Raw genomic sequence first — 12,974 nt, forward strand, 5'->3', positions numbered from 1 at the left:
GGCACTAGTTCCCTCCACCAGGAAGCCTACACAACCCACTGAACCAACCTTAGCCACTGGAGACAGACATCAAAAACAGCAGGAACTACGAACCTGCAGCCTGCAAAAAGGAGACCCCAAACACAGTAAAATAAGCAAAATGAGAAGATAGAAAAACAAACACCACATGAAGGAGCAAGATAAAAATGCACCAGACCTAACAAATGAAGAGGAAATAGGCAGTCTACCTGAAAAAGAATTCAGAATAATGATAGTAAGGATGATCCAAAATCTTGGAAATAGAATGGACAAAATGCAAGAAACAGTTAACAAGGACCTAGAAGAAATAAAGATGAAACAAGCAACGATGAACACCACAATAAATGAAATTAAAAGTACTCTAGATGGGATCAATAGCAGAATAATTGAGGCAGAAGAACGGATAAGTGACCTGGAAGATAAAATAGTGGAAATAACTACTGCAGAGCAGAATAAAGAAAAAAGAATGAAAAGAACTGAGGACAGTCTCAGAGACCACTGGGACAACATTAAACGCACCAACATTCGAATTATAGGGGTTCCAGAAGTAGAAGAGAAAAAGAAAGGGACTTAGAAAATATTTGAAGAGATTATAGTTGAAAACTTCCCTAATATGGGAAAGGAAATAGTTAATCAAGTCCAGGAAGCACAGAGAGTCCCATACAGGATAAATCCAAGGAGAAATACTCCAAGACACATATTAATCAAACTGTCAAAAATTAAATACAAAGAAAGCACAAAAAAGCAGCAAGGGAAAAACAACAAATAACACACAAGGGAATCCCCATAAGGTTAACAGCTGATCTCTCAGCAGAAACCCTACAAGCCAGAAGGGACTGGCAGGACATACTGAAGAGATGAAGGAGAAAAACGTGCAACCAAGACTACTCTACCCAGCAAGGATCTCATTCAGATTTGATGGAGAAATTAAAACCTTTACAGACAAGCAAAAACTGAGAGAGTTCAGCACCACCAAACCAGCTTTACAACAAATGCTAAAGGAACTTCTCTAGACAAGAAACACAAGAGAAGAAAAAGACCTATAATAACGAACCCAAAACAATTTAGAAAATGGGAATAGGAACATACATATCGATAACTACCTTAAATGTAAATGGACTAAATGCTCCCACCAAAAGATACAGATTGGCTGAATGGATACAAAAACAAGACCCTTACATATGCTGTTTACAAGAGACCCACTTCAGACCTAGAGACACATACAGACTGAAAGTAAGGGGATGGAAAAAGATATTCCATGCAAATGGAAACCAAAAGAAAGCTGGAATAGCAATTCTCATTATCAGACAAAATAGACTTTAAAATAAGGACTATTAGAAGAGACAAAGAAGGACACTACATAATGATCAAGGGATCAATCCAAGAAGAAGATATAACAATTGTAAGTATTTATGCACCCAACATAGGAGCACCTCAATACATAAGGCAAATACTAACAGCCATAAAAGGGGAAATCGACAGTAACACATTCATAGTAGGAGACTTAACACCCCAGTTTCACCAATGAACAGATCATCCAAAATGAAAATAAATAAGGAAACACAAGCTTTAAATGATACATTAAACAAGACGGACTTAATTGATATTTATAGGACACTCCATCCAAAAACAACAGAATATACATTTTTCTCAAGTGCTCATGGAACATTCTCCAGGATAGATCATATCTTGGGTCACAAATCAAGCCTTGGTAAATTTAAGAAAATTGAAATTGTATCAAGTATCTTTTCTGACCACAACGCCATGAGACTAGATATCAATTACAGGAAAAGATCTGCAAAAAATACAAACACATGGAGGCTAAACAATACACTACTTAATAATGAAGTGATCACTGAGGAAATCAAAGAGGAAATAAAAAAATACCTAGAAACAAATGACAATGGAGACACGATGACCCAAAACCTATGGGATGCAGCAAAAGCAGTTCTAAGGGGGAAGTTTATAGCAATAAAAGCCCACCTTAAGAAGCAGGAAACATCTTGAATAAGCAACCTAACCTTGCACCTCAAGCAATTAGAGAAAGAAGAAGAAAAAAACCCCAAAGCTAGCAGAAGGAAAGAAATCATAAAAATCAGATCAGAAATAAATGAAAAAGAAATGAAGGAAACAATAGCAAAGATCAATAAAACTAAAAGCTGGTTCTTTGAGAAGATAAACAAAATAGATAAACCACTAGCCAGACTCATCAAGAAAAAAAGGGAGAAGACTCAAATCAATAGAATTAGAAATGAAAAAGGAGAAGTAACAACTGACACTGCAGAAATACAAAAGATCATGAGAGATTACTACAAGCAACTCTATGCCAATAAAATGGACAATCTGGAAGAAATGGACAAATTCTTAGAAATGCACAATCTGCCAAGACTGAATCAGGAAGAAATAGAAAATATGAACAGATCAATCACAAGCACTGAAATTAAAACTGTGATTAAAAATCTTCCAACAAACAAAAGCCCAGGACCAGATGGCTTCACAGGCGAATTCTATCAAACATTTAGAGAAGAGCTAACACCTATCCTTCTCAAACTCTTCCAAAATATAGCAAAGGGAGGAACACTCCCAAATTCCTTCTACGAGGCCACCATCACCTTGATACCAAAACCAGACAAGGATGACACAAAGAAAGAAAACTATAGGCCAATATCACTGATGAACATAGATGCAAAAATCCTCAACAAAATACTAGCAAACAGAATCCAACAGCACATTAAAATGATCATATACCATGATCAAGTGGGGTTTATTCCAGGAATGCAAGGATTCTTCAATATACGCAAATCTCTCAATGGGATAAACCACAGTAACAAATTGAAGGAGAAAAACCATATGATCATCTCAATAGATGCAGAGAAAGCTTTTGACAAAATTCAACACCCATTTATGATAAAAACCCTGCAGAAAGTAGGCATAGAGGGAACTTTCCTCAACATAATAAGGGCCATATATGACAAGCCCACAGCCAACATCATCCTCAGTGGTGAAAAACTGAAAGCGTTTCCACTAAGATCAGGAACAAGACAAGGCTGCCCACTCTCACCAGTCTTATTCAACATAGTTTTGGAAGTTTTGGCCACAGCAATCAGAGAAGAAAAGGAAATAAAAGGAATCCAAATCAGAAAAGAAGAAGTAAAGCTGTCACTGTTTGCAGATGCCATGATACTATACATAGAGAATCCTAAAGATGCTACCAGAAAACTACTAGAGCTAATCAATGAATTTGGTAAAGTAGCAGGATACAAAATTAATGCACAGAAATCTCTGGCATTCCTATATACTAATGATGAAAAATCTGAAAGAGAAATCAAGAAAACACTCCCATTTACCACTGCAACAAAAAGAATAAAATATCTAGGAATAAACCTACCTAAGGAGACAAAAGACCTGTATGCAGAAAATTAGACACTGATGAAAGAAATTAAAGGTGATACAAATAGATGGAGAGATATACCATGTCCTTGGATTGGAAGAATCAACATTGTGACAATGACTCTACTACCCAAAGCAATCTATAGATTCAATGCAATCCCTATCAAACTACCACTGGCATTTTTCACAGAACTAGAACAAAAAATTTTGCAATTTGTATGGAAACACTAAAGACCCCGAATATCCAAAGCAATCTTGAGGACGAAAAAAGAAGCTGGAGGAATCAGGCTCCCTGACTTCGGACTATACTACAAAGCTACAGTAATCAAGACAGTATGCTACTGGCACAAAAACAGAAAGATAGATCAATGGAACAGGATAGAAAGCCCAGAGATAAACCCACGCACATATGGACACCTTATCTTTGATAAAGGTGGCAGGAATATACAGTGGAGAAAGGACAGCCTCTTCAATAAGTGGTGCTGGGAAAACTGGACAGATACATGTAAAAGTATGAGATTAGATCACTCCCTCACACCATACACAAAAATAAGCTCAAAATGGATTAAAGACCTAAATGTAAGGCAAGAAACTATCAAACTCTTAGAGGAAAACATAGGCAGAACACTCTGTGACATAAATCACAGCAAGATCCTTTCTGACCCACCTCCTAGAGAAATGGAAATAAAAACAAAAATAAACAAATGGGACCTAATGAAACTTCAAAGCTTTTACACAGCAAAGGAAACCATAAACAAGACCAAAAGACAACCCTCAGAATGGGAGAAAATATTTGCAAATGAAGCAACTGACAAAGGATTAATCTCCAAAATTTACAAGCAGCTCATGCAGTTCAATAACAAAAAAACAAACAACCCAATCCAAAAATGGGCAGAAGACCTAAACAGACATTTCTCCAAAGAAGATATACAGACTGCCAACAAACACATGAAAGAATGCTCAACATCATTAATCATTACAGAAATGCAAATCAAAACTACAATGAGATATCATCTCACACCAGTCAGAATGGCCATCATCAAAAAATCTAGAAACAATAAATGCTGGAGAGGGTGTGGAGAAAAGGAAACACTCTTGCACTGCTGGTGGGAATGTGAATTGGTTCAGCCACTATGGAGAACAGTATGGAGGTTCCTTAAAAAACTACAAATAGAACTACCATATGACCCAGCAATCCCACTACTTGGCATATACCCTGAGAAAACCAAAATTCAAAAAGAGTCATATACCAAAATGTTCACTGCAGCTCTATTTACAATAGCCCGGAGATGGAAACAACCTAAGTGCCCATCATCGGATGAGTGGATAAAGAAGATGTGGCACATATATACAATGGAATATTACTCAGCCATAAAAAGAAATGAAATTGAGCTATTTGTAATGAGGTGGATAGACCTAGAGTCTGTCATACAGAGTGAAGTTAAGTCAGAAAGAAAAAGACAAATACCGTATGCTAACACATATATATGGAATTTAAGAAGACAAAAAAATGTCATGAAGAACCTAGGGTAAGACAGGAATAAAGACACAGACCTACTGGAGAACGGACTTGAGGATACGGGGAGGGGGAAGGGTGAGCTGTGACAGGGAGAGAGAGAGTCATGGACATATACACACTAACAAACGTAAGGTAGATAGCTAGTGGGAAGCAGCCGCATGGTACAGGGAGATCAGCTAGGTGCTTTGTTACCGCCTGGAGGGGTGGGATAGGGAGGGTGGGAGGGAGGGAGACGCAAGAGGGAAGAGATATGGGAACATGTGTATATGTATAACTGATTCACTTTGTTATAAAGCAGAAACTAACACACCATTGTAAAGCAATTATACCCCAATAAAGATGTTAAAAAAAAAAGAAAAAAAAGAAAAGAAGTATGAGATGTCATAGTAGTAATATTAGGGTAAAGTAGATCAATGAATAGTTTAGGAAAACTTGCCTTATTAATGGAACTTAACTAGCATTCCATCAAGATAAACCAGATCTGCAGAATAGATGAAATAATATAATTCTAAAAGCAGTATAAAGTCATAACTTCATAGTACACTCTTCTCAGAGGCCTGTCTCTTTTCTTTCTTTCTTTTTTTTTTTAATGCGGTACACGGGCCTCTCACTGCCGTGGCCTCTCCTGTTGCAGAGCACAGGCTCCGGACACACAGGCTCAGCGGCCATGGCTCACGGGCCCAGCCGCTCTGCGGCATGCGGGATCCTCCCGGACCGGGGCATGAACCCATGTCCCCTGCATCGGCAGGCAGACTCCCAACCACTGAGGCACCAGGGAAGCCCTCTCTCTTTTCTTAATGACTACTGAAACAAAGGAAGCTGTAAAAAGTTGGTTGGTTTTCAAATGGTTTTTGACAAGAGCAACAAGACCATTCAGCAGAGAAAGGATAGTCTTTTCAACAAATGGTGCTGAAAAAACTGGATATCCACATGCAAAACAATGAAGATGGACCCTTACCTTACACCATACAAAAATTACCTCAAACATAAAACTGTCATTATATGCAGGTGACATGACACTAGATGCAGAAAACCCTGAAGACTCCACACAAAAACTACTAGAACTGATAAACGAATTCAGCAAGGTAGCAGAATAAAAGATTAACATACAGAACGGTTGCATTTCTTTACACTAAAAATGAAATATCAGAAAAGGAACGTTAAAAAACCATCCCTTTAAAAACCACATCCAAGAAAATAAAATAATTAGGAATAAAGCTGATCAAGGAGGTGAAAGACTTATATGCTGAAAACTATAAAACATTAATAAAGGAAACTGAAGATGATTCAAAGAAATACAAAGATATCCCATGCTCTTGGATTGGAAGAATTAATATTGTTAAAATGGCCATACTACCCAGAGAAATCTACAGATTTAATGCAATCCCTTCAAATTACCCATGACATTTTTCACAGAACTAATAATCCTAATTTTTATTTTTTAGTTTTGGCTGTGCCGTGCAGCCTGCAGGGTTCTTAGTTCCTGACCAGGGACTGAACCTGGGCCCCAGCATTGAAAGTGCCAAGTCCTAACCACTAGACCACCAGGGAATTCCCAAATAATCCTAAAATTTGTATGAAACCATAAAAGACCCAGAATTGCCAGAGCAATCCTGAGGAAAAAGAGCAAAGCAGGAGGCATAACCCTCCCAGACTTCAGACAATATTAAAAGCTACAGTAATCAAAATAGTGTGGTACTGGTACAAAAACAGACATATGGATCAGTGGAACAGAATATAGAGCCCAGAAATAAACCCACACACCTACAGTCAATTAATCTTCAACAAAGGAGACAAGAATATACGATGGAAAAAAGTCTCTTCAGCAAGTGGTGTTGGGAAAGTTGGACTGCTGCATGTAAATCAATGAAATTAGAAGACACCCTCACGCTGTATACACAAATAAACTCAAAATGGCTTAAAGACTTAAATATAAGACATGATACCAGAAAACTCCTAGAAGAGAACATAGGCAAAACATTCTCTGACATAAATCATACCAATGGTCTGTTTACCAAGGCAATAGAAATAAAAGCAAAACCGAACAACTGGGACCTAGTCCAAACTTACAAGCTTTTACATAGCAAAGGAAACCATAACACAATGAAAAGACAATCTACAGAATGGGAGAAAATACCTGCAAATGATGTGACAAACAAGGGCTTAATTTCCAAAATATACAAATAGCTCATACAATTCAATAACAACAAAACAAATAACCTAATTGAAAAATGGGCAGAAGATATAAATAGACATTTCTCCAAAGAAGACATACATGTAGCCAACAGGCACATGAACAGATGTTCCACATCATTAATTGTGAGCGAAATGCAAATTGAAACTACGAGATACCACCTCACACTTGTCAGAATAGCTATCATTAAAAAGTCTACGAGTAACAAATGCTGGAGAGGATGTGGAGAAAAGGGAACCCTCCTACACTATTGGAGGGAATGTAAGTTGGTGCAGCCACTATGGAGAACAGTATGGAGGTAGCTCAAAACTAAAAATAGAGTTGCCATATGATCCAGCAATCCCACTCCTGGCATATATCTGGAAAAAACTATAATTCAAAAAGATACATGCAGGGCTTCCCTGGTGGCACAGTGGTTGAGAGTCCGCCTGCCGATGCAGGGCACACAGGTTCGTGCCCCGGTCCGGGAAGATCCCACATGCCGTGGAGCGGCTGGGCCCATGAGCCATGGCCACTGAGCCTGCACGTCCGGAGCCTGTGCTCTGCAACAGGAGAGGCCACAACAGTGAGAGGCCTGCGTACCGCAAAAAAAAAAAAAAAAAAAAAACACAACGAGATACCACTTCACACCTATCAGAATGGCCATCATCAGAAAAGCAGAAAGTAAGTGTTGGTGAGGATGTGGAATGCTGGGTGCTGCTGGTAATAATGTAAAACGGTGCTGCTGCTATGGAAAACAATATGGCAGTTCCTCAAAAAAATTAAATATACAACTACCATATCATCTAGTAATCCCACTTCTGGATAGATATCCAAAAGAATTGAAAGTAAGATCTCAGAGAGATATCTGTACACCCATGTTCGTTGCAGTGTTATTCATAAGAACCAAAAGGTAGAAGCAACCCAACTATCCAACAAGAGATGAATGGGTAAACAAAATGTGGTACATACAATACAGTATTATTCAGCCTTAAAAAGGAATGAGATTCTGACACATGCTACAACATGGTTGAATCCTGAAGACATTATGGTAAGAGAAATAAGCCAGTCTCAAAAGAGTAAATACTGTATAATTCCACTTATATGAGCTACCTGGAATAAGCAAATTCATAGAGACAGAAAGTAGAAAGGTGGCTGCCAGGGGTCAGGAGGAGAGGGGAATGAGAAGTTATTTTTTAATGGGTATAAAGTTTCAATTTAGGAAGATGAAAAATGTTCTGGAGATGGATGGTGGTAACGGGTGCAGAACAATATGAAGGTACTGGGCTTCCCTGGTGGCGCAGTGGCTGAGAGTCCACCTGCTGATGCAGGGGACACGGGTTCGTGCCCCAGTCCAGGAAGATCCCACATGCCACGGAGCGGCTGGGCCCATGAGCCATGGCCTCTGAGCCTGCGCGTCCGGAGCCTGTGCTCCACAACGGGAGAGGCCACAACAGTGAGAGGCACGCGTACCGAAAAAAAAAAGAAAAAAAAAAAAAATGAAGGTACTGAATTAATGCCACTGATTTGACCACTTAAAAATGGTTAAAATAGTAAATTTTATTAAGTACATTTTACCCCCTCACACACAAAAAAGTTGGTTGCTCTCATATTGCAAAAGAGAAATATTTTTCAATTTGTTGCTCACAAACTGAACTAGCCCTACTACACATGTTAGAAATGTGAGCTATGAGGATCTGTGAGGTTATTTCCCATGATATTAGCAGATCTGATTTAGAACTCCTTGATCTGATACCTTGGGGATATCAAGAGTGTATCTTTACACAAAAGCACTAATCAAGGCAATAGATAAAAGCATTTAAAAATGTTCAAAAACACCACAAAAATTTAACAATATTAATAAACAACTGGAACACAGTTCTCAGACTAAGTATCAACAACCAGCCACCCTCCTATGAGGGGCTACACAAACTACTGTAGTTCATTTTTTATGCAATTACTTACATTCTTCACATTTTACAACCCACTAATTAAGTCTGAAATTGTTTAGGAATTTAAAAAAATTTTTCTCTAAAGAAATTTCACTGTCCTATATTCCAGCCACTTAGGTCTACATGAATCATGTTGTAAAACTCAGTCTAAACTTGTGAAATCCTTAAAATGATCTAAAGCACTAAAATAAAAAGAAAATTCAAAAGGGGCAATTCTAGGAATCTTTATAAGATAGATTCTATTATCCATAAACCATGGGATTAAAAATTAGTGATAAAAGACTCAATTTTGTTACCTTTCTGCACCTGCTATGCAGACAGAACATCAATTTTCCCATATGCGAATATTTTTCTGATTAAGAGATACATTTACATGGCCAGATATGTATCATTTAACACATGTACATACCTGAGCAAAAAGGTAAGACATGACAAAGTCATCAAGAAGAGGAGCTTCAGCACCTCGAGATATTCCATGCCTATAGGTTCTGTTGCTGCCATTACAATACCAGTAAGGAAAGTAAAATCTACAAGACAATTAAAACAATCAGTCAGCCTCTAACAGTTCTAATATAAACATACTATATATATATAACCACTTCCGATCTACCAAAAGGTATTATCCCATAATCAGAAAACACAACTAACAGTGTTAAATACAAAGTGAGGACAAAAGGAAATAGGGGTAAAGCCATGGTAATAATACAGCCAGAAAATACAAGAAACATAAGTTTAAAATCCATATTCTGCCTTCTTCCATGAACAGAACATAGAAGCAAATAATAGAAAATAGAGAAATGTAGAAATAAAACATTAACAAAAAAAATTTTAGTATGGACACCAGGGGGAAAAGCGGGGTGGGGTGGTAGTGGTGGGATGAATTGGGAGATTGGGAATGACATATATACACTAATATGTATAAAATAGATAATTAATAAGAAACTGCTATATTAAAAAAATAAAATAAAATTCAAAAAAAAATTTTTAATGTAATTCTAGGAACATCAGTAGAGGAATGTGAAAATGCTAATTTGGTGTGAAAACAAATAATTGCTTCTTCTTTAAAGAACCAGAGATTACATAAAAAAGAATGAAATAATGCCGTTTGCAGCTACACAGACAGACCTAGAGATTATCATATTAAGCGAAGCCAGTCAGAAAGAGAAAGAGAAATACCATATGATATCACTTATCTGTGGAATCTAAAATATGACACAAATGAACTTATCTATGAAACAGAAACAGACTCACAGACATAGAGAAGACTTGTGGTCGCCAAAGGGGAAGGGGAGTGAGGGAGGGTTGGATTGTGAGTTTGGGGTTAGCAGATGCAAACTATTATACATAGAATGGATAAACAAGGTCCTACTATATAGCACAGGGATAGTCAATATCCTGTAATAAGCTATAATGGAAAAGAATATGAAAAAGAATATATATAAATATGTATAACTGAATCACTTTACTGTACACAAGAAACTAACACAACATTGTAAATCGACTATACTTCAGTTAAAAAAAATGGAGGTTACAAACTTGTCCTTCAGAGAAACAAAAAAATTCTATATTGCTTTTTTTATTTACAGCTCTACTGAGATAAAATTCACATAAAGTTCACTCATTTAAAGTATACAATTCAATGTTTTTAGTATATTCAAAGCACTGTACAGACATCACCACAACCTAACTTTAGAACATCTTTATCTTCCATAAAAGAAATTCCCTACCCAAGCCACCTTTATCTACTCCTCAGCCCTAAGTTACCACTAGTCTACCTCTATAAATTTGTCTATTCTGCATATTTTATATAAATGGAATCATATAATATGTGGCTTTTTCTACCTTCTTTCACTTAGCATAATGTTTTCAAGGATCATCCACATTTATAGCAGTATCAGTACTTCATTTCTTTTTATTGCCCAATTAAATTCCCATTGTATGGATATACCACATTTTGCTTAACCATTCATGACTTCATGGACATTTGGTTTGTTTCCATCTTTTTGCTATTGTGAATAATGTTGCTATGAATAATCATATACAAGTTTTCTTTCCTGTGGAAGTATGTTTTCATTTCTCTTGCATATATACCTAGGGTGGCACTGCTGAATCATATGATAATTCTATGTTTATCTTTTAAAGGAGTAGCCAAACTGTCTTTCAAAGCAGCGCTATTTTATACTTCTAACAATGTATGAGTGTCCCAATAGGTCACATCCTTGCCAACACTTGGGTGGAGAGTTTAGCTAAGTTACTCTATGGTGCTGCTGACTCAGCATTCATTTTGTTTCGTCAAGAGTCCTGTAGTGACCTTAAACTGACATTAGCTCCCACACAAACGCATGCCCTAGAGAACAACTTGCAGAGTCACAAGCAAATGTAAGTTCCTTATACGACTTCCCCAACAGCCTCTGTGATCAACACTCATCCCTGCCTCCCAGTGCCTAGTCCTATGCACCTCTTCAATAAGATCCCTACGTGGCTTACCAAAACCCAACTCTTTTGAATTGACCAGTCTGGCCTTAGTCCAGGAACCTCAAGGCACTCTACACTTAAACCCTAATAAAGGCACATGCTCCAGGTCCTGACTCTCTCTATCTGCACTGTGCCTTGACCTCTCCATGTGACCCCTTAAGGCATGTGGGTACTTCCTCAAGAACCTGTGAGTAATGAACTTTTTTCTACTTCAATTCCTCTTGTAGTCTGTTGTTGAAATGTGGCTCACCATCTGGCACCCTATGTTCCACTTAATAAGAGGTAATTTGACAATTTCTTTTTTTTAATCTTTTGGCCACATCGCGCAGCACGTGGGATCTTAGTTCCACAACCAGGGATTGAACCCGTGCCCCCTGCATTGGCAACATGGAGTCTTAACCACTGGACCACCAGGGAAATCCCTAATTTGACAAATTTATAACAATGTGTTATCGTCCATCTTTTTAATGCTTGCCATCCTAGTGGGTGAAATGGTATCCCATTGTGGTTTTGATTTACATTTCTCTAATGAATAAAGATTTTGAGTATCTTTTCACATGCTTATTTATCAGTTGTATGTTTTGTTTAGAGAAAGGGCTATTCAAAACTTTGCCCCTATTTTAATTGTGTTAGTTGTCACTGTACTGAACTGTAAGAGTTCTTTATATATTCTGGATATAAGACATCTGTCAGATATATAATTTACAAACATTTTCTTCCATTCTATAGGTTGTCTTTTCACATTCTTGTCAGTATCCTTTGATGCACAAACATATACTTTGATGAATCCCAATTAACCTATTTTTCTTTTGTTGCTTAGGTTTTTGGTGCCATATTGAAATCACTGCCTAATTTAAGTACACAAACACATGATCCTGTTTTCTCCTAAGAATTTACAGTTTTAGCTCTTAGATTTAGGTCTATGATCCATTTTAAGTTACCTTTTTGTAAACAGTGTGAGTTGTCTAAATTCATTACTTTACATGTGGATATTCAGTTGTCCCAGCACCATTTGTTGAAAAGACTATTCTTTCCCCATGAATTGTCTTGGCACCCTTGTCTAAAGTCTATTACCATAGTATGAGAGATTATTTTTGGACTTTCAATTTTACTCCATTAATCTATTATCTAACCTTAAGTCAGCACCACACTGTCTTGATTACTGTGGTTGTGGATGAAGTTTTGAAATGAGTGTGAATCTTCTAACTCTTCTTTTTCAAGACTGTTTGGGCTATTCCAAGTCCCTTTGATTTTTTATGAATTTTATGACAAATTTTTCAATTTCTGCAATAAAGATAGCTAGAATTTCAGTGGAGATTGCATTGAATATACAGATTAATTATGGGAACATTGCCATCTTAACAATATTAAGTCTTCCTATATTATCTTTCCATTTATTTAGGTGTTTCTCTAATTTCTTTCAATAATATTTTATATTTCTCAGTAC

The 12,974-nt window shown here is 37.1% G+C and overlaps 1 protein-coding gene across 9 annotated transcripts in view; it reads right to left on the bottom strand.

The window, feature by feature from the left end:
• The window catches only part of LOC101334791 (tyrosine-protein kinase JAK2), a 376,440-nt gene that overhangs the window by 54,619 nt on the left and 308,847 nt on the right, over positions 1-12,974 (bottom strand). For 8 of the 9 annotated variants that reach the window (XR_012332509.1, XM_073806150.1, XM_073806147.1 and 5 more), the window contains one exon: positions 9,462-9,579. The exons of the other annotated variant lie outside the window; for it this stretch is intronic. Coding sequence is in view for 7 of the 8 variants with exons in the window: in XM_073806150.1 (XP_073662251.1) it covers positions 9,462-9,579 (118 nt within the window). In the remaining variant the exon portion in view is untranslated. The remainder of the gene's footprint in view (positions 1-9,461; positions 9,580-12,974) is intronic. 9 annotated transcript variants of the gene reach the window in all.

This window comes from Tursiops truncatus, chromosome 6 (assembly GCF_011762595.2).
Source record: "Tursiops truncatus isolate mTurTru1 chromosome 6, mTurTru1.mat.Y, whole genome shotgun sequence".
NCBI lineage: Eukaryota > Metazoa > Chordata > Mammalia > Artiodactyla > Delphinidae > Tursiops > Tursiops truncatus.